Source organism: Pseudophryne corroboree, chromosome 10, assembly GCF_028390025.1.
Source record: "Pseudophryne corroboree isolate aPseCor3 chromosome 10, aPseCor3.hap2, whole genome shotgun sequence".
Taxonomy (NCBI): Eukaryota; Metazoa; Chordata; class Amphibia; order Anura; family Myobatrachidae; genus Pseudophryne; species Pseudophryne corroboree.
In genome coordinates this window covers 312,402,165-312,424,241 of record NC_086453.1, presented here as the reverse complement: position 1 = coordinate 312,424,241, position 22,077 = coordinate 312,402,165, and the positions used below count along the sequence as shown (strand labels likewise).

The window sequence follows — 22,077 nt, the reverse complement described above, 5'->3', positions numbered from 1 at the left end:
CAGTTCTTAAAAACTCCCACCTTAGTAAACGTACCCCTTAGCATGCCTTGAGGACAGAGGTTAGGATTGCCTGCTGTGGGAACTAAACCCTCTTAAGTACTACAGATTGTATTGACCCCTTTAATATGGTACATAGCATGTAAATCCTTGCTTCCAGTGCAGACCCGGTCAACCTGCGGCTCTCCAGCTGTTGGGAAACTACACATCCTAGCATGTCCTGCCGCAGTTTTAGCATTCCCTAATAGCAAAACTGGCAGGGCATGCTGGGACTTGTAGTTTCGCAACACAGCTGAAGAGCCACAGGTTGCAGCAGTCTTTACACTGGAACAAGCCTGGCCAAAGGGGAAAAAAATAAAGAGCAATAGAAGACAGTAAGTAGACATCCATGAAGCTGTAAACAAACCAGGACCAACGTTGGGTGGACACAAACAATACACAAGCTCACGTTCAGAAATATAAAGAATTTTTATTATTTTCCTAGAATCTGTCAAATGGTAAAACAGCACGGACAAGTAACGAAAGAGCAATTGGACGCAATTCATCAGTAGCCATTGTCTTATTCCATGCAGTCAGAGAACCTCTCACAGGTTGTACAAAATACAGACTTTCCTGTGAGGTTTGGAAAGCCAACGATTGATTTTCCCAATCCAAACACAAAGGAGAAGCAATTATAACGGTCTTTACAATACATTCAGGAACCTTGTGACTAAAGAATTGTCCAGATTCATTTTTTTATGACCTCCGGTTCTGCAACTTTGCTTTGGTTGTGAAAGCAATTAGAACCCAACCTCATATTCCACCCACTAGGCAACACATTTTGGTAAGGTGGATCAAATATGAGGCAGTGACCAGTAAGACAACGAGAACCAGCAAAAAAATTAAAATAAGACAGACTGGCAAAAAACAAAAATGATAAACCCAGCAGCAGAGGAAACTAAAGATGAAAAAACATAACCCACACACATGAACATAATGAAACATGACAATTCTATAAGTGGTCAAGTAAGCAAATGAATTAATTTAAAAAAAAAAAAAAAAAACCTGCAGAATTGGGCAACATTCCACAAACAAATATATGTTGCTGTTATTACAGACATGTATTAGCAAATGGGTTGGGTATGTGTTACCGGCGGTCACAATAACGACGCAGGGATCCCAGGCTCGGTGGCTCGCCACATGTTCTGTTTCCACTCTATGGGGTCGATTCAATTCGGCAACTTATGAGTAGCGCCGGGAATTAGCTCCCGACGCTATTCAATTCAGCTAAAGTTAAGTCGGCGAAAGCCTGTTCTCGCCGACTTAACAGGTAGTTTTTGTCGGGAGAACGGGCATTCTCCGACTTAACTACCCGCGGCGATGCTGATTCCCGACAGAATCAGCCTCGCGCCGGCCGCACTTTTGTCGGTTTTCTTCTCTCACCCCCCGGGGATGAGAGAAGAATTCCCGACAATTGCGGGTAACTAGCAGCTGAATTGAATAGCATCTGGAGCTAATTCCCGGCGCTATTCATAAGTTGCCGAATTGAATCGACCCCTATGGGTGTCGTGGACACGAGAGAGTGGGAATAGCCCCTGTTGGTCGGCATGCCGACCGCTGGGTTTTTCAGATGCCGGGATCCCGGTGTCGGCATTGTGACTGGTGATCTCCTGACCGCCGGTCACAAACTGTTAAACCAAATTTCAAACGCAAGACCTTTCCAACCGTTTTCCTCCAACAACTCTACAAAACGACGTAATTTGGCATTTGGGAATTTCCACTGCAAGAAAATAGGTGCAAATATGTCAGGTCCTGTAAATGTGTAAGTCTTCTTTTTCTCCAGTGACTAGTCAAATATTGACTAACATATTACTCACAGTGTAATGGTGGACTGCGCTGTTCTAACTTCTGACAAATCAGACTACTCTGCAAAATGTAAAGTGAAAAAAAACAAAAAAAAAAACACCCACATGACAATTATAAATAAAGTGTTTTATTAGAGTCCATGAACATACAGGAGAGGGACTCTTACAAGAAAAATAACCCAGCCCCACTTACTTTCACAGAAATGAAGGGTAGTGCTGATATTATAAGTGCTAAGGACCAGTAGGATTTATTTCATTTCCCCACGCAAAGTAAATAGGATGTTAGGGCTTGTTAAAGATGCAGCAAGACAGCAGTGTGCTCCCCTTATTTTAAAAATCATCATTCAAATGACCCCTGTCTTAAAGAACAGTGCTGTACACATCAGCAGACCATTCTTTAATGAGGGCAAAAGGATGGGCGTGAAGAAAGACCCTCAAAACAAGCCACCGATCTATCTGCAGAGTAGGTGAATGGGGTCGGGGGTCTCCCCAAAACACCAAAGGTAAGGATGCTTTGTCTTCTTAATCAGGCAATAGTGTTGGACCACAAAATCCAAAACTTTGTGTGAGAATGTGGTGTCCCGTATCTGTGCTTAACAGGATCCTGTCCGATTCACAATTACGTAATCATATTATAAAAACATTTGGTTTATGTTTCTTCACTTGAGAAAGCGAATATCTAACACAACCTGGCATTGCTGAGCTTCTGTGAAGACCACAACTGTTAGGCGTTACATTAAAAAAGGTACTATACTGCCTGAATGAGTGAACCAGACAAAAAGAAAACAGAACATGGACTAAAGGGGCTTTTTTTTCTCTTTTCTGGTGATATTTCCGTATTTTCCCCATGTACACTCTGAGTTCAATAAAACACAGCAAATACACAAGAGAAAAAAAAAATATATATTCTAATGTTTGCTCTGACAGGACAAATGTACATCTTATTAGCAGTTTGTGTGAGAAATATCAACCTCAAAAAAAAAAAGTTTAGTTGGTATGAAACCGTAAGGGTCCATTACAAAAAAGTAATGTCAATAAATATGGATGCCAACACGGGTGGAGGATGACGTTGGCTATAACTCTGTCTTCTGATTCTCGTCTGGAGTTTCCTGCGTCGTTGAATCTGGCAAAAAATAAAATAAAAATATATATTTTCCAATGATCCATCATAAATGAAGCTTCGCAGTACAACAATACACTGATCTAACCCCAGAGTGGGATATGTATTTGGTTGTGCTTTAGGTAAGATTAATACTTCTTATGACAAACTGTGGCTGATCTTGTGAAAAATGTTACAATGGGGAGGGGTGTTTTGACACAAACATTAAACTTAACATTTTTTTACAGTTTCTTATATAGCGCAGCATAATCTGTTGCGCTTCACAGTTAGAAACAACAATGATAGGACAAATTGTGTAATAGCAGACAGACAGAGGTAGGAAGGTCCTGCTCGCAAGCTTACAATGCACATACTCACAATCTTTACAATGTGACCAGAGACTTAAAACTCCTGTGCGTGCCCGGGTTTACCTGATTCTGAACCTGCGATCTCTAGAATCTTCTCCTCTGGTACTGGAGGCTCCTTTGCAGGCTCAGGATCACTAGGTGGTTCTGGAGAGGGGAGGAGGTGGAAATGACATGCTTAGTAATGCAACAGCTAAACATTTGTCAAGATGCGTCAGCACCGCGGTTTCAGTATGATAGTAGCATGGTTACAGGTATTTTCCATTAGCTCACCTTCTGTGCCCTCCTTTGCAGGGGGAATAACCTTTTCATCGGTCTCCGTTGTATTCGCTCCATTCTCCAATTTGGTGGTATTGCTTTTCGGCTTGGGTTTAGGTTTTGGCTTAGAGAACTTGGCCTTGTTCAGCAAGTACTGGACCTCTCTATCCAAAGCTCCCAGTTTCTGCTCAATATCCTTGGATAACAGGACAGGTTTATCTGTGGATGATAACTTGGCTTGTTCTGCCAGGGTTTCATTCTTCCAAGTCTGGAAATAAATGTATGGAAGTTCTAACCAATTTGTAGACCCAAATATTTGAGATATCGGGAGAATACAATAGATCTCATTTATAAAGTGCACTATATGTACATGAGATGGCTTTAACGTTGCCTAGATAGTCCTCTTAGAACACACCAAGGGAGCGGAATTACTAATTTAAAGTCAGGGGAGGCAGAGAGAATAGGAGCACGGTGCAAACATGTAATTATCACACCAATGTCAGACCTCCTATCACTACTGAACACCTTTCATTAAACGGGTCCCATAGAATACTGCTGGACTTAGTCTCAATCAAATCCGTAGTTAAGGAAGTGAGGTGACATGGGACTGCCCTGGTTTGGGTATTTTAATGTTTTTTCTTGTATTGTGCAAAGTGTGCTAACAAATGTGCTTCTCTGGTGAAGGAGCAAGTCGTGCCCTATTACAAAAAGTCTTCCAATTCCAAGCTACAAAATAAAAAATCCTATTGTAGACTGTACACTATTGTGTAAGCTTCTGCCAAGCAAGCAAAACGCTACAAATGCATCCTCTCCAATTCTTAATTATATATCAGGCAAACTCCATAGTTCACAACTAACTCCGCCAACTCCTCCCATCTGCATATGAGCATCACTGCTCCTCTAGAAATGCTACCATGTTTCGCAAACACACGTGGTTTGATGGCAACTGAGGAGCCTCAGCGCAACTGAACGCAAGTGACCTCAAAGAGGTTCAGTATTCCACAGGTTCTCACTCTCTCAAGCATTTCATGTTTTCCAGGTCTCCTCACAGAATTGCAAATGAAATAATCAGCGCCACCTGTGGATCTTTTTAAAATGTGTTCGTGAGTAATGAGTACACCTGTGCACCTGCAAAGTGATCTAGAAAATGTGAGCGGTGTGGTGTCCTAAGGAGAGAGGAGCAGATGTATTAAACCTGGAGTAGTGATAAGTGGAAGGTGATAACGCACCAGCCAATCCGCTCCCGACTGTCATTTTTCAAACCCATAATGATTGGCTGGTGCGTTATCACCTTCTACTTATCACTGCTTTTATCACTTCTCCAGGCTTAATACATCTGCCCCTCTAGAGTTTGAGAACCACTGCAGTGTTCAGTTCACACACAGGTCTTTTCTTCTCTTACCCAGCTGTCGTTGATCAACTTTTCTAATGTACTCAGCTCAACATCTGTGAATATCTGATCGTCCTGAGGGATCATTCTCGCACTCCTGAGTCACAAAGACAAAACAGCGAAATGAGAGACGCAGGAGACCGGCAGCAAAGCGAATGCAGTCAGCAAGACCATGCAGATTTAAAACCAAGGCTACGGCACAAATGTAACATGTCAGACCCATTTATATAGAGAATTCAAATCAAAACTGCTGCTCGATAATTTCTGCCGTTTCAAGGTCAACTGAATTTCAGGTGCCGTTAAGGAACAAAAAACAGCCTAGGATATGGTAATTATGCTGTCGTTCAGTTCCCAATATAGACAACCTCATAATCCCATCAAACATATTTCACTTACTTCAAGAAAATGCTGGAGTGATTAAGCAAACTGTCCAGTGCCGTCAGTCTGTCCGGCCACTTTCTTCTCTCCTCGACCTTGAAAAACAACGCCTTGCACAACTTCTTCAGTTCACTCAGCTTGTCTTTAAGCTCCTGCAAGGAAACATAAATTAAAGTAACAGAAAATCACTTATTATTTTACAGGGTCTCTCCCTATGTGATGGAACCAGTCAACACGAATGAAAACAATTCAGGGCACTGTACAACAGAACACTGAACGATAGTGCTGTTCCTTCAACGCCAAGTATACACACTGAGTTTTCTCACATTTTCCAAATGCAGATGAAGTGTGCCACAGAAAGTAGATGCGTGTCTGTAGATGCTGCAAAAAACCAATGGACCTAATTCAGACCTGATCGCAACAGCAACGTTTTTCTCTACTGGGCAAAACCAATGTGCGCTGCAGGTGGGGCAGATATAACATGTGCAGAGAGAGTTAGATTTGGGTGGGGTGTGTTCAAACTGAAATCTAAATTGCAGCGTAAAAATAAAGCAGCCAGTATTTACCCTGCACAGAAACAAAATAACCCACCCAAATATAACTCTCTCTGCACATGTGATATCTGCCCCCCCCCTGCAGTGCACATGGTTTTGCCCATTAGAGAAAGATTTTGCGATCAGGTCTGAATTAGGCCCAATGTATGGCTTCAACCTTGTGCTCTCTCCCTTCTGTGCTACAACTAGGAAGCCTGAATCAGAGGTTTTAGAACATGCTATTCTCCCCAATATACTGTATGAGAAGCTGTGCGGCTATTGACCATTTATGCATCAATGGACCCCTTGTGGTTTGGAAGCAAACTGATCAATTTCAGCTCATCGCATAGCCAGTTTATCACTTGAAGTCAGGCCTGACGCCAACATTCCTGTACCTTTGTGGTTGCCGTGTATCCCTCATCTTCCAGCCAAGAGGAAGCCTGGCTGAGTTTATTGGAGATCTCCTCCCTCTGCTCCTCCGTAGAGACCTTGCGGTACTCCTTCTGCTCAAGCTTATCCTAAGACAAATCGTACACAGATTCTAGCTTTAGAAGTTCAGTATTACTTACAACTCCATCGTTGCTACTCTGAAAATCCTGGCTTGCACAGATTTCCTTTAACAGAAACAACGACTTCTAACATACCTGTGTCTCAAATACGAATGCTTCCAGGCTATTGGCGGCCTTTTCTCGCTCGTGTTTCTCAAAGTCTCGCTCGCTGAGCTCCTGGAGTCTGAGGCAGTGATAAAATCTCATTTAGTTCTCCAACACTTGTCATACAATGTTACAATGGTGAGAACTGGATTAAGGGTGGATGAGAGTCACTTACTTCTTGGCAGATGTCTTCATTTGCTCCTCTGGCAGATCTGGTATATCGTTTACTGTCTGTGCTGCTCCAATTTCATCAACCAGCTTCTGCTTCTTGGGAGGCACAGGTTTCTTGGGCTCTTCCTCTGGGGTCTTTGCAGCATCGCCCTCTTTTGCGGGTTCATCCTGGTCTTTAGTGTCCTAGTGGAATCAGAGTAATATTCATTAGAAGCAGGGTTCCAGAAAATAGGATTTTGGTACTTACCAGGTAAATCCTTTTCTTGAATCCATAGGGAGCACTGGAGTACTCTTGGGATATGGACGGTGTTAGCAAGGACTGGGCACTGAATATTCAAATTTCAGTAACTCTCCTCCCCTCCATACTCCCCGAATACCTCAGTGTTTTTTCCTGAGGCGAACAGGATAGAGAGGATGAACAATGGAGAATTACCTATAACATTATAACATAACGGACAACAATAAAGTTGACACATAACGTAACTGACAACTAACCAGTTGACACCATAACCGATAAAATCGGTGAGAATGTGTTACCATAAGATCCACTGAACTTACCACAACCAGGTAAAACTGCTCTGGGTGGGCGTCCAGTGCCCCCTATGGATTCAAAGAAAAGGATTTACCTGGTAAGTACCAAAATCCTATTTTCTTTTTCATCCACTAGGGGTCACTGGAGTACTCTTGGGACGTACCAAAGCTTCCCCTGTGGGCGGGAGAGCTGTTTGGCACCTGTAACACTAAGCGGCCAAAGCTATATGCTGATGCCGCAAACGTATCAAACTTGTAAAAGCGCACACACGTGTGCACTGATAAGCATGTAGCCGCACGGCAAAGCTGCGTCGTAGAAGCTCCACGACCAGCTGCCCATGAAGTTCCCACAGAACGTGTGGAATGAGCTGTTACTGATGTAGACGGCTGTAACCTAGCATGAAGGTAAGCCTGACGTATGGTCAGTTTTATCCATCTGGATAAGGTCTGCTTAGAAGCTGGCCAACCCATCTTGGCAGCATGATAGAGATATCCGGCTTACGAACTGTAAACATTCGGGATACCTAAACGCGTAATGCGCGTACCACATCCAAAGTTCCCGAATTACCTGTTCACACAGAAACTACCATTGGTTGATTGATGTGAAAAAGATGACACTACCCTTGGCAATAAAACGGAATTCGTTCGAAGTTCCGTTCTGTCATCATGAAACCCCAAAAACGGTGGCTTGCATGACAAGGCACCCAAATCTGAAACACGCCTTGCCGAAGCTAAAGCTAGAAGAAAAATTGTTTTCCAAGTGAGAAACTTAATATCCACTTGCTGTAAGGGTTCAAAATATGACAACTGTAAGAAATCTAAAACCAGATTCAAGTCCCATGGCGCTGTAGGTGGAATGAATGGAGGCTGTACTCTGAGGACACCTTGCAGAAAGGTGTGTACAGATGGCAATAGAGCCAATCGTCTTTGAAAGCAAATTGACAAAGCAGATACCTGCACCTTTAGTGTAGATAAACGCAGTCCTCCATCTAATCCAGTCTGTAGAAATAACAAAAGACGGAATAACTTGAAAGATGTCGGAAACTTCCGAGCTTCACACCAACCTATATAGGCACGCCAAATTCTGTAATAATGAGCTGCCGTAACTGGCTTCCTAGCACGTAACATGGTTGGTTTAACCGATTGTGGAATGCCCTCTCTTCTTAAGAGGGCGGTCTCCAAAGTCACCCCGTCAAACGCAGCCGCGCTAAATCGGGGTAAAGGAACGGACCCTGTTGTAACAAGTCCGGACGTAGTGGGAGCGGCCAAGGATAGTCTGCGAGTAATCCGCGGAGATCCGAGAACCCAGCTCTCCGAGGCCAATGAGGCGCCACTAGTATGACTGTGGCGGACTCTCTTTTGATCCGTTTTAGCAACAGAGGGAGCAGTGGAAACGGTGGAAACAGATACACGAGGCTGTACGGCCACGCGATTGTGAGAGCATCCACCGCCACTGCCTTTGGATCTCTCGTTCTGGATCCATACTGGGGTGTTTGGCGATTGTGGCGAGATGCCATCAGGTCCACTTCAGGGTAACCCCCCCCTTTGGACCAACATGTAAAACACTTCTGGATTTAATGCCCATTTTCCTGGATGAAAATCCCGACGACTGAGATAATCCGCTTCCCAGTTGTCCACTCCCGGAATGAACACTGCCGACAATATCACTTGGTGAGGCTCGGGCCAAATGAGGATTCGAACTACTTCTCGCATTGCCATGCGGCTTCTCGTTCCTCCTTGTTTGTTGATGTATGCGACTGCCGTCGCGTTGTCTGACTGCACCTGGACAGTCGGAGACCGAAGCATGTGTACTGCTTGTCGTAGCGCATTGTAAATTACCTGGAGTTCCAGGACATTTAGAGACAGCAATCTTTCGTGATCTGCCCAGAGACCCTGGAGCTGACAATTTTGAACTACAGCTCCCCAACCTCTGAGACTGGCGTCCGTCGTTAGAATTATCCAATTCCAGGCGTCGAACCGTTTCCCTGCAGTTAGATTGTGTACTTTGAGCCACCAGAGTAGAGACACCCTTGCCCTTGGCGACAACCTCACCCTGTGGTGAATCTGCAGATGCGAGCCCGACCACTGTGCGCGCACATCCAGTTGAAAAGGACGCAAGTGAAATCTTCCGACCTGAAGCGCTTCCAAAGCCAACATCATTGTGCCTAAGAGGCGAATGCACAAATGTACCGAGACTGTGCGTGGCTTGAGCACTAATTGTACCAGATGACGAATAATCTGTACTTTCTGATCTGGTAGGTAAATTCTTTGATTTACCGTATCGAGAATCATACCTAGGAATTGAAGTCGTTGAGACGGAATTAGATGCGATTTCTTGAAGTTGACAATCCAACCGTGCTGAACGAGTACATTGTATGTTAGCAACGCATGTTGGAGGAGCATCTGTTGAGACGGAGCTTTAATGAGCAGATCGTCCAAGTACGGAACTATTATAACTCCTAAGGATCTGAGATGAGCTATCATCAGAGACATCACTTTGGTGAATACCCGAGGCGCTGACGAGAGGCCAAACGGTAAAACGTGAAACTGATACGGGTTCTGTCGTATCGCAAACCGCAAGAACCTCTGATGAGGTGGCCAAATCGGAATGTTTAAGTACGCATCCTTGACATCCAGCGTAATCATGAATTCCTGTGGCTCTAAACCTGCAATTACTGACCGCAGAGATTCCATCTTGAATCTGTAGTAAATGACGTACTGATTGAGGCCCTGTCATTTCAATATTGGCCTGACCGAGCCATCCGGCTTTGGTACCATAAACAGACTGGAATAAGAACCCTGACATTGTCTTGTACAGGGACCTGAATCAAAACAGCTGAATCCAGCAGAGACTGAATGGCAATTTGCAGAACCGCCCTCTTGTCGTCCGACACAGGCAGTCCTGTCTTGCGCAGAGGCGGTAGACAGTAGAACTCTATATTGTAACCTTTTAACACTAAACTGCGTATCCACCCATCTGTGGAAGTCTGGAACCACGCCAACTGGAACATCTTAAGGCGTGCTCCCACAACTGGAGATCCGAGAAGGGCTGGGAGCTCCTCATGCCACCGGCTTGTGGGTGACCTTAGCTTCCTGATTACAGGTGTTGGTTTGTTGAAAACCACGTCCTCGACCTCGTCTACTAGGCATGGCTGTTGTTCTACCACGGCCTCAAAAGGGCTGAGGTCTAAAGGATTTGAAGGCCGGGCCAGAGTAGTTCCGTAAGGTAACGCCTCTATACCTCTATTAACCTCTGCCTCCGCTTGCTAAGACAGCAGTCAGAGTGTTTGTCGTGTCGTAACTAGCGACGAGGAAATGCAAGAAGTGAGCTGACAGACGTCAGTAGAAGCTGTACCTAGATACTCAGCAGCTTCACAGATGTGATCTGTGAGAAGTATAAGGTGATCGTCATGTAGACCAGACTTGTGTTTCGGTATCCATACCATTAGCACCTTAGTTACCCAAATGGCAATCAAACCAGGTCTAAGCAACACTCCTGCTGCCGTATACATGGACTCTAGCATTGCTTCTAGTTTACGCTCTGACGGGTCTTGAAGCGTAGTAGCAGTTGTTACTGGAATGTTAATATTTTGAGTAAGTTTAGACACAGACGAATTCTGTAGATGTTACAAACTGTGGAAATGGGCAACTAGACTTAAATCTGCGAGGTATAGAAACCCGGTTATCTGGTTTCTTCCGTGTTTCTACTAACATCTTATTAAGAAATTCCGAAACCGGAAAACACACCGGAGCTCTGTTTCGTCTAGTAAATATTACCCCATCAGGCATTAGAGTTTCTTCGGTCTCGTAAACTTCAGAGACTGACGCACAGCCCTGGTGAAATTAAAACTGGCCGGCTGTTAATATCCCCACTATCTTGCGCAGTGAGGTTTTGCTGGCGCCTTACCTATTATGTAACCAGACAAATTCCACGACTCAGTAAAATTCTGTATATGGCTGAAGAACAGTGCACGAGTGAAAATTCCTACTAACACCCCTGCGCCATCTGCTGGAGGGTGTTGTAGGACAGGAAAGTTCTAGAAAAGAAACAGGAAGCATTGTTAAAAATGGCCTCCAGCCATGTGCATATAGTCCTTTACACAGAGCATACTACATATTGCATATAAATGTTATAAAACGTGCCCTTATGCACATATAACACAATACAGCCTTCTTTAGCAAAAGCAGTCTATTGCTGCTGATGAGGGCACACACTCTCCTTCCCCCCCCCCCCCCCCCCCCCCCCCCTGCAGTTGCCCTGCATGGAATAGGGGCAGTGAAACTCCTGTCTGTCCAGCATGAGCCCAGTAACTACTAGGACTGTTTTTAGGGACAGACCGCGGCAGCACTGAGCGCTGTCCGCGGTCTGAGTGAGCAGAGCCGCCGGCAACTCCCCCCCCCAGCGTGCCCTTCTGAGTGCTGAGCTGGCGCCGTGACAGGGACAGACCCCGGCTCAACGGCGCTTGGAGCGGCCCTGCAGCGCATCTCTCTGAGCGGCGGTTGGCCGCGCGACCTCCCCAAGCACTGACTGCGGTCAGTCTCCCCTCTCCCGGCAGACAGAGCAGCGCCAGCCGCCGTTCGCGGCCCAGAGCTCTGAAGCGGGAGGGAGGGAGAGAGCAGCGGCGCAGGGCGCAGGACTGCTAGGCGGGGAGCGGACATCAGCGGAGAGCGGTAGTTTCGGGGAAGGGGGGAGGGGCGGTTGTAATAGTCCCCCACACGGCGGGGCGGCAGCGTGACTGACCGCCCCGTTCAGAAATACCTTTTGTCGGCTTCTCCTCTGCAGCACTGTGCTCATGGGCTCTGGCGGGGCTTCTTGATCAAGTGCCGTCCAGTCCCTTCTGCAGCCTCAGCTGTTGTTAGCTGAGCTGCTTGTGGCTGTGAGGGGGCTCCTTTGTGAGGCCCGACACGCCAAGAGCTGCACGCAGCAGCTTCTATAATCCTGGACCCAGAGCTTTTGTTTAAGCTGGGAAAGGATTGTAATTGAAAAAAAAAGTATAAAAAATTATCTAAAAGTAGAATATGTGGAACTCCACACTTTGTGCTCCTATCCATGTGAGCACCGAAAAAACACTGGGGTATTCGGGGAGTATGGAGGGGAGGAGAGTTACTGAAATTTGAATATTCAGTGCCCAGTCCTTGCTAACACCGTCCATATCCCAAGAGTACTCCAGTGACCCCTAGTGGATGAAAAAGAAATATTCTTGTCTAGAATATTTTAGCATATGATGTAAGGGCTCAGTGACACCTTTTTCACTTTACCTTGGTCTCTACCTTCTCTCCCTCAGTCTTCTCCTCCTGCTTTTTGCCTTCCTCTTTAGTTGCTGAATCGGAATCCTTCTCGTCACTTGCTGGCTCTGGTTGCTCCTGATCATACTCCTTTGTCGCCTCAGTTGGCACTTCCTCTTCTTCCTTCAAAAGGAATCCAATTAGAAATTAAAAAAAAAAAAAAAAATTATATATATATATATACACATATACACACACTACATTTGAGTGATCAAAGACACAACAAAAACATAAAACAGGGCATTACTGATTATTTATATGACTGGCATTTGGGGTCCGACGATGATTGGAAGATACCGCATACTGGTTTTGCAGCCAACCACATTGTAAGGGGCCCTTCCAATCAGATCTTAAGTCAGCTTTCAAAATGATCACATCTGCACAATATAGACATGTATGTGTTGCCAAGACAGCCACAGAACAGATCATTCTGTATGTGTGGTCACTCTAAAAGCCTACACTTCTAGAACTATGAATAGTTTTCTTAAGCAGCATGGTTTCAAGAACCACACCACTAAAGCCAATCACACTAAACCCCAATGGGAAAATGGTAGCACGTCCTGTTGGCACGCTAAAACAAAACAAAAACAAACAGGTGCAGCAGTATCGGGACACGATATATGGAGTACAGCATTATATATTATAACTGCCAACGTTCACCCACAGCTAAAAAAAAAAAAAAAAAAAAAAAGAATGAGGGTATTTTAAATAAATGAGGGTCTCTCACCTGGACAGTGTCTGTAGCGTTTTCCTTATTCTCTGCGGTGGAGCTTCCGCCTCCGAATAAGCTTGATATGGTATTTCCCAGCTCTGTGGAGGGCAAGGCAGTATTACTACACATACAACATGATGGTGACACCGCTTGTGTAACGTAACACATACAGGTAACAGCAGGGTGCACGAAAAGTACTCCCTATTAAACTATCCCCTCGGTGAGGGTAAGGAAGAAGTTCGAAGAAACCGATCCACCATCAGGACAGATAGTTACAGCATAGAGATAGCAATATGAAAGAAACCCATTCCACTTTCATGCTCATAATGTGCTTAGAGTAAAGGCAATTTAATTATCTATTCCAAATATGTAAAAGTATGTGCCTAATGTAACTATTAAATAAAAATGAGTTAGCAAAGCATTTCCTAGCACACAGCAGTACAATCTGGGTTTTAAACCCTTTTTCTCTGAGCCGATTGGGCGATACTGGAGTTGGGTTATAGTAGTGGATCGGGATTGTGGACAATTTAAGTTTGAAAGTCGTACGCAGCTCCTCGCCTCTATATCCTGCGCCTGCAAGGACTCTAGTAAGGTTTAACCAAGCAGCACAGCAGTGGTGTCACCCTGTGCAGTAACTCATGGTGTTACCCACCATAACCAAACACCTTACAGAAGGGGGCCAAAGCGGTTCAGAGCAGCCACTGTCAAGACTAGGACACTGGCGGCAGGCACGATGATCTGCCGCCGACAGGGGCGCATTCAAATGCCAAAATTAATTTAAATAATATCCCAAATGGGTCCCCTACAGTGGCTCATGTCAGAATGCAGCGGTTGAGGCACACCAGAGAAGCACAGCTCTCCACATCACTGTGCTCCTTCCAGCACTCTAGGAAGAGAAAGGATGTGTCCGGATCGGAGTTATATCCCGGCGGCGGCTGTGACAGTACAGCTACATCCCTAGTTGCCAGACTAACCGCACCAGTGGGGTGACTGCAGCTGCACCCACACACCACAGAGCCTGCCTCTATTACTTTGAAGTCCCTTTCCTCAGATGTTGTCACCCGGTGCTGTCCGCACCGCCCTAGTGACGCGACTGAGTACAGGACTATATAGATAACAACAAACAAGGAAGAGAAGAACAATGTCCTCCTACAATGCTATACAAAATCATAACTAAAAAACAATAGTGTACACTGTTGGCGTTCAGGGTCCCGCAACGGAAAATCCCCTTGTTTCCTCTTCCAATCAATTGGAATCCTAAAGATGCCTCATCTGCTGGGTACAATCAAAGGAAGTCACCTCTTTCTGAAACTGGCACCAGAGAGCAGACACATGAATGAAGACTATCAGATGGCAGGCCCTACACAGCTGCTCAGCAGAGGTCGCATGCCCATCGCCAATCTGGTAAAAGGTGCCTTAGGATTTTCAGGAGTAGGTGGCCCAGACCACTGTAACCATGAGTGGTAGAAGTATCCAACTATCAATGGATTGCTTACAGGCTGGCCAAATGCAGTGTTTTGACTTGAACAGTAATGCAGTATAAGATTTCTCACTAAGCGGCGGCTTGCTTCTGCAAATCTACCCCACAGCACAGTTTTTGAAGCCCCAAATCTGTGCATGTGATACGGAAAGAGGTGCACATAGTTCTAAAACTACACAGAAGCTGCACTTATCCTTTCCTTATTGTGTAACTGTGCAATATCAATCTTGAACACACAAACCTTCCACCTTTTTATTCTTAGCTAGATCCGTAAAGAGCCTGGACATTTAACTCACTTGTCAACGTAGATTCTATTTCTGGCTTTTCTTCCACTGCAGTCTCAAAAACAGCTTCCACCTGGAAAGAGAAAAGAAAAACGCATTGTTTCTGCCCTGGGCTATCATAGCAAAACCTTTTCATGCAATCGCAAAGGTAGGTCCTTTTGTGGCAGCCGACTTGAATATATGAAGAGAAAGTAATGCAACTTTATAATTGTACTAATGACTGTATTTGTATCACCTTATTGTGAATGTGAAGACTTTCATATACTGTATACACACACACACACACACACCCCCCCCTCTGTATGCCTAGATACCACTATGCCAACATCAGTGAGCCTTACCCTGTCAAGACTGAGTATTCCGCTTTCATCCATGTTGAAGTGGGCCTTGATGCCTTTGGACTCATAGTCAGACTTCTTCTGAAAACTTTCCCCAACCCCACTGAGTTTAACAGTAGTGAGATTCAGAGAACCAAAAATCCTAAGATAAAAAAAATAAAAAAATAAAATAAAACCCTACATGTTAATACACAATAGGTATTAGGGGTTAGAAGTGTGGGGGGGGGGGGGGGGGGGGAGAAAGTTATGTGGCAGGGATACATTATATTAATACAATGCGGATGGGTCAAAGTTCAGTACGAACACCAAACGCAATATTTGCAATAATGGTCATTAGCACATGTATGCAAATTACACTTGATACAAGTATTGCGCTAAAAGCCCGGCTAAGCATCAAGAGACATTTTGATGGAAGAAAATGTTCAAAGAACGTATTAGAAAGGAAAAATAAGATTTTACTCACCGGTAAATCTATTTCTCGTAGTCCGTAGTGGATGCTGGGGACTCCGTAAGGACCATGGGGAATAGACGGGCTCCGCAGGAGACTGGGCACTCTAAAGAAAGATTTAGTACTATCTGGTGTGCACTGGCTCCTCCCTCTATGCCCCTCCTCCAGACCTCAGTTAAGGAAACTGTGCCCGGAAGAGCAGACATTATAAGGAAAGGATTTTGGAATCCCGGGTAAGACTCATACCAGCCACACCGTATAACTTGTGATACACTTATCCAGTCAACAGTATGAACAACAACAGAGCATCAAACAATGGATGCCAACATAACATAACCCATTATTAAGCAATAACTATATACACGTATTGCAGAAAGTCCGCACTAGGGACGGGCGCCCAGCATCCACTACGGACTACGAGAAATAGATTTACCGGTGAGTAAAATCTTATTTTCTTTAACGTCCTAGTGGATGCTGGGGACTCCGTAAGGACCATGGGGATTATACCAAAGCTCCCAAACGGGCGAGAGAGTCCGGATAAATCTGCAGCACCGAATGGGCAAACTCAAGGTCCTCCTCAGCCAGGGTATCAAACTTGTAGAATTTTGCAAATGTGTTTGAACCCGACCAAGTAGCAGCTCGGCAAAGCTGTAATGCCGAGACCCCTCGGGCAGCCGCCCAAGAAGAGCCCACCTTCCTTGTGGAATGGGCTTTCACTGATTTTGGATGCGGCAATCCAGCCGCAGAATGAGCCTGCTGAATCGTGTTACAGATCCAGCGGGCAACGGTTTGCTTTGAAGCAGGAGCACCCAACTTGTTGGGGGCATACAGGATAAACAGCGAGTCAGTTTTCCTGACTACAGCCATTCTGGCTACATAAATCTTCAAAGCCCTGACTACATCTAGTAACCTGGAATACTCCAAGTCACGAGTAGCCGCAGGCACTGCAATAGGTTGGTTCAAATGAAAAGATGACACCACCTTTGGCAGAAATTGGGGACGAGTCCACAATTCTGCCCTGTCCATATGAAAAACCAGATAGGGGCTTTTACATGACAAAGCCGCCAATTCTGACACACGCCTAGCCGAAGCTAAGGCCAATAGCATGACCACCTTCGACGTGAGATACTTTAGCTCCACGGTCTTAAGTAGTTCAAACCAGTGGGATTTCAGGAAACCCAACACCACGTTGAGATCCCAAGGTGCCACTGGTGGCACAAAAGGGGGCTGAATATGCAGCACTCCCTTAACAAACGTCAGAACTTCAGGAAGAGACGCCAGTTCCTTTTGAAAGAAAATGGATAGGGCCGAAATCTGGACCTTTATGGATCCCAACTTCAAGCCCATAGTCACTCCAGACTGTAGAAAGTGCAGAAATCTGCCCAGTTGGAATTCCTCTGTAGGGGCCTTCCTGGCCTCATACCAAGCAACATATTTTCGCCATATGCGGTGATAATGCTTTGCCGTCACGTCCTTCCTAGCCTTTATCAGCGTAGGAATAACTTCCTCCGGAATGCCTTTTTCCGCTAGGATCCGGCGTTCAACCGCCATGCCGTCAAACGCAGCCGCGGTAAGTCTTGGAACAGGCAGGGCCCCTGTTGCAACAGGTCCTGTCTGAGAGGCAGAGGCCATGGGTCCTCTGTGAGCATTTCTTGCAGTTCTGGGTACCAAGACCTTCTTGGCCAATCCGGAACAATGAGTATTGTTCTCACTCCTCTTCTTCTTACGATTCTCAGCACCTTGGGTATGAGAGGAAGAGGAGGAAACACATAGATCGACTGGAACACCCACGGTGTTACCAGGGCGTCCACAGCTATCGCCTGAGGGTCTCTTGACCTGGCGCAATACCGTTGTAGCTTTTTGGTGAGACGGGACGCCATCATGTCTACCTTTGGCAGTTCCCATCGATTTGTAATCTGAATGAAGACTTCGTGATGAAGTCCCCACTCTCCCGGGTGAAGGTCGTGCCTGCTGAGGAAGTCTGCTTCCCAGTTGTCCACCCCCAGAATGAACACTGCTGACAGTGCTTGCACGTGATTCTCCGCCCACCGAAGAATCCTGGTGGCTTCCGCCATCGCGACTCTGCTTCTTGTGCCGCCCTGGCGGTTTACATGAGCCACCGCGGTGATGTTGTCTGACTGAATCAGCACCGGTTGGTTGCGAAGCAGGGGCTCCGCTTGACTCAGGGCGTTGAATATGGCCCTTAGTTCCAGGATATTTATGTGCAGACAAGCCTCCTGACTTGACAACAACCCTTGGAAGTTTCTTCCCTGAGTGACTGCCCCCCACCCTCGGAGGCTCGCATCCGTGGTCACCAGGACCCAGTCCTGTATGCCGAACCTGCGGCCCTCGAGAAGGTGAGCACTCTGTAGCCACCACAGAAGAGACACCCTGGCCCTGGGGGACAGGGTGATCAGCCGATGCATCTGAAGATGCGATCCGGACCATTTGTCCAACAGATCCCATTGAAAGATCCTCGCATGGAACCTGCCGAAGGGAATGGCTTCGTACGATGCCACCATCTTTCCCAGGACTCGCGTGCAGTGATGCACCGACACCGGTTTCGGTTTTAAGAGGTCTCTGACTAGAGTCACAAGCTCTTGAGCATTCTCCGTCGGGAGAAACACCTTCTTCTGGTCTGTGTCCAGAATCATGCCTAGAAAGGGCAGACGCGTCGGAGAAATCAGCTGCGACTTTGGGATATTCAGAATCCAGCCATGCTGTTGCAACACTTCCTGAGAGTGCGCTACGCTGATCTGCAACTGCTCCCTTGACCTCGCCTTAATGAGGAGATCGTCCAAGTATGGGATAACTGTGACTCCTTGCTTTCTCAGGATCACCATCATTTCTGCCATTACCTTGGTAAATATTCTCGGTGCCGTGGAGAGCCCAAATGGCAACGTCTGGAAATGGTAATGACAGTCCTGTACCACAAATCTGAGGTACTCCTGATGAGGCGGATAAATGGGGACATGCAAGTAAGCATCCTTGATGTCCAGAGACACCATAAAATCCCCTTCTTCCAGGCTTGCAATGACCGCCCTGAGCGATTCCCTTTTGAACTTGAATCTTTTCAGATAAATGTTCAGGGACTTTAAATTTAATATAGGTCTGACCAAACCGTCCGGTTTCGGTACCACAATAGTATTGTGGAATAGTATCCCTTTCCCTGTTGAAGAAGGGGAACCTTTACCACCACCTGCTGGAGAAATAGCTTGTGAATTGCCGCTACCACTACTTCCCTTTCTATGGGGGAAGCTGGCAGGGACGATTTTAGATAACGTTGAGGGGGCATCACCTCGAATTCCAGCTTGTATCCCTGAGACAATCTGTATGGCCCAGGAATCCACCAGTGAGCGAACCCACTGGTGGCTGAAATGTCGGAGACGCGCCCCCACCGCTCCTGGCTTCACCCGTGGAGCCCCAGCGTCATGCGGTGGATTTAGTGGAAGCCGGGAGGACTTCTGTTCCTGGGAACTAGCTGTAAGGTGCAGCTTTTTTCCTCTACCCCTGCCTCTAGCAAGAAAGGAAGCACCTCTGACCTTCTTACTTCTTTGTGCGCGAAAGGACTGCATTTGGTAATACGGTGCTTTCTTAGGTTGTGAGGGAATATATGGCAAAAAGTTTGACTTCCCAGCAGTAGCTGTGGAAACCAGGTCCGAGAGACCATCCCCAAACAATTCCTCACCCTTGTAAGGTAACACCTCCATGTGTTTTTTGGAGTCGGCATCACCTGTCCACTGCCGAGTCCACAGGACCCTCCTGGCAGAAATGGACATTGCATTAATTCTAGAGCCCAGTAGGCAAATGTCCCTCTGGGCATACCTCATATATAGGACACTGTCTTTTATATGCCCCAGGGTCAGCATAATGGTATCCCTGTCCAAGGTATCCATTTCCTCAGACAGATTATCTGTCCACGCTGCTACAGCACTACACATCCACGCCGACGCAATTGCCGGCCTCAGTAGAGTCCCTGAATGTGTATAAACAGATTTCAGGATACTTTCCTGCTTTCTATCTGCAGGATCCTTTAGGGCGGCCGTATCCTGTGACGGCAGGGCCACCTTCTTAGATAAGCGTGCAAGAGCTTTATCTACCCTAGGGGAGGATTCCCAGCGCACCCTGTCCTCTGGCGGGAAAGGGTACGCCATAAGTAACCTTTTATCTGGGGAATCCCACGCTCTTTCACATAACTCATTTAACTCATGTGAAGGGGGAAAAGTCACCTCTTGCTTTTTCTCCCCATACATTTTTGTCATTTTCGGTTGCAATTTTGCATAATCGTCGTCGACACGAGTCAGAATCCGTGTCGACATCTGTGTCAACCATTTTGGGTAGTGGGCGCTTTTGAGACCCTGAGGGCCTCTGCGCTGTAGGATCAGGCATGGGTTGAGACCCTGACTGGCCCGAGGTATCAGCTTTATCCAACCTTTTATGTAAGGAGTTTACATTATCATTTAACACCTTCCACATATCCATCCAATCAGGTGTCGGCACCGTCAGCGGCGACACGTCAGTCAACTGCACTTGCTCTGCCTCCACATAGCCTTCTTCGTCAAACATGTAGACACACGCGTACCGACACACCACACACACAGGGGAAGCTCTAAATGAGGACAGGACCCCCACAAGGCCTTTTGGAGAGACAGAGAGAGAGTATGCCAGCACACACCCCAGCGCTATATAACCCAGGGATTACACAGTAACTTAGTGTTTACCCCGTAGCTGCTGTATATGATTAATGCGCCTAAATTTATGTGCCCCCCCTCTCTTTTTTACCCTTCTACCGTGATTCTGCAGGGGAGAGCCTGGGGAGCTTCCTCTCAGCGGAGCTGTGGAAGGAAAATGGCGCTGGTGAGTGCTGAGGAAGAAGGCCCCGCCCCCTCAGTGGCGGGCTTCTGTCCCGCGATTTTGTGTAAAAATAATGGCGGGGGCTCATGCATATAACAGTGTCCAACTGTCTATATGCAGCTTTCGCCAGGAGGTATCAATTGCTGCCCAGGGCGCCCCCCCTGCGCCCTGCACCCTACAGTGACCGGAGTGTGTGGGTTAGTGTGGGCGCAATGGCGCACAGCTGCAGTGCTGTGCGCTACCTCATGTGAAGACAGGAGTCATCTGCCGCCGATTTCGATGTCTTCTCCGCTTCTGCCGGCTTCTGTCTTCTCGCTCTGCGAGGGGGGCGGCGGCGCGGCTCCGGGAACGGACGACAAGGTCAGGTCCTGTGTTCGATCCCTCTGGAGCTAATGGTGTCCAGTAGCCTAAGAAGCGCAACCTAGCCGCAGTTAGTAGGTTTGCTTCTCTCCCCTCAGTCCCACGTAGCAGAGAGTCTGTTGCCAGCAGAAGCTCTCTGAAAATAAAAAACCTAACTAAAATACTTTCTTATTAGCAAGCTCAGGAGAGCTCACTAACAGCACCCAGCTCTGTCCGGGCACAGATTCTAACTGAGGTCTGGAGGAGGGGCATAGAGGGAGGAGCCAGTGCACACCAGTAGTACTAAATCTTTCTTTAGAGTGCCCAGTCTCCTGCAGAGCCCGTCTATTCCCAATGGTCCTTACGGAGTCCCCAGCATCCACTAGGACGTTAGAGAAATAAGTGTTTTGGTCTATATACTTTTTTCTTTTCAGAAAAGCCTTGGAGACACACTCACTTCAGCTCCTCAGGGTCCAAGAAACTGAGGTCTCCATAGTTGATGTTGAAGTCAAAGTCATCAGTGTAGCGATTGAAGGTGATCACTTTGCGCTGTGGGTATGGGGCCAGCCTCTGGAAGAGGACTCTCTTATTGTGCTTTATGCTCTTTACGTTGTTTTCTTCTTGCAGCTCCCGAGTGAACTCCACCTGAATGACGAAAGAGGCATTGGACATCAGAGAGAAGCCCTAATTTAATCTCTAAGCACATTTTCCCCTATGGGGTTCTTCAGGTGAAGTGTCTGGTTAAGAGCGCTTACCTGTATTGGATAAAACGCAGCATCTCGCACAACAAACGGCTTGACTTTAAATGCCTTGCTGAGAGCAGCTGCCTGATATACAGCGCCCATAGCGGCTGCCTCATCTGCATTGATGTTCTTCGAGAGCTCCTCCCTATGACAACACAACGTTATGTAATTCAATGAGGAAGCGACAACATGAGAATTACAAATATACAGTAAACTGATTAACTATACAACCAGCACTGTGTACTATACTCACTTGCCCACAGCTTTGAGCAGCAGATCTTGGACTTTGGGGACACGAGTGGCACCACCCACAATGATCACCTGATCAATTTGATCCTATTAAAAAAAAAAAAAAAAAAAATGTAAATATGTCA

The 22,077-nt window shown here is 46.4% G+C and overlaps 1 protein-coding gene across 1 annotated transcript in view; it reads right to left on the bottom strand.

Moving 5' to 3' along the window:
- Positions 1–446: 446 nt before the first annotated feature.
- The window catches only part of HYOU1 (hypoxia up-regulated 1), a 74,257-nt gene continuing 52,626 nt past the window's right edge, over positions 447–22,077 (bottom strand). Inside the window, exons 11-25 of the mRNA XM_063943472.1 lie at positions 21,957–22,039; positions 21,716–21,848; positions 21,418–21,605; positions 15,323–15,461; positions 14,994–15,054; positions 13,233–13,315; positions 12,479–12,628; positions 6,693–6,871; positions 6,509–6,596; positions 6,260–6,382; positions 5,350–5,483; positions 4,966–5,050; positions 3,579–3,831; positions 3,372–3,452; positions 447–2,964 (exon numbers count right to left, since the gene is read on the bottom strand). Of these exons, the coding sequence (XP_063799542.1) occupies positions 2,915–2,964; positions 3,372–3,452; positions 3,579–3,831; positions 4,966–5,050; positions 5,350–5,483; positions 6,260–6,382; positions 6,509–6,596; positions 6,693–6,871; positions 12,479–12,628; positions 13,233–13,315; positions 14,994–15,054; positions 15,323–15,461; positions 21,418–21,605; positions 21,716–21,848; positions 21,957–22,039 (1,830 nt within the window). The 3' untranslated portion in view covers positions 447–2,914. The remainder of the gene's footprint in view (positions 2,965–3,371; positions 3,453–3,578; positions 3,832–4,965; positions 5,051–5,349; positions 5,484–6,259; positions 6,383–6,508; positions 6,597–6,692; positions 6,872–12,478; positions 12,629–13,232; positions 13,316–14,993; positions 15,055–15,322; positions 15,462–21,417; positions 21,606–21,715; positions 21,849–21,956; positions 22,040–22,077) is intronic.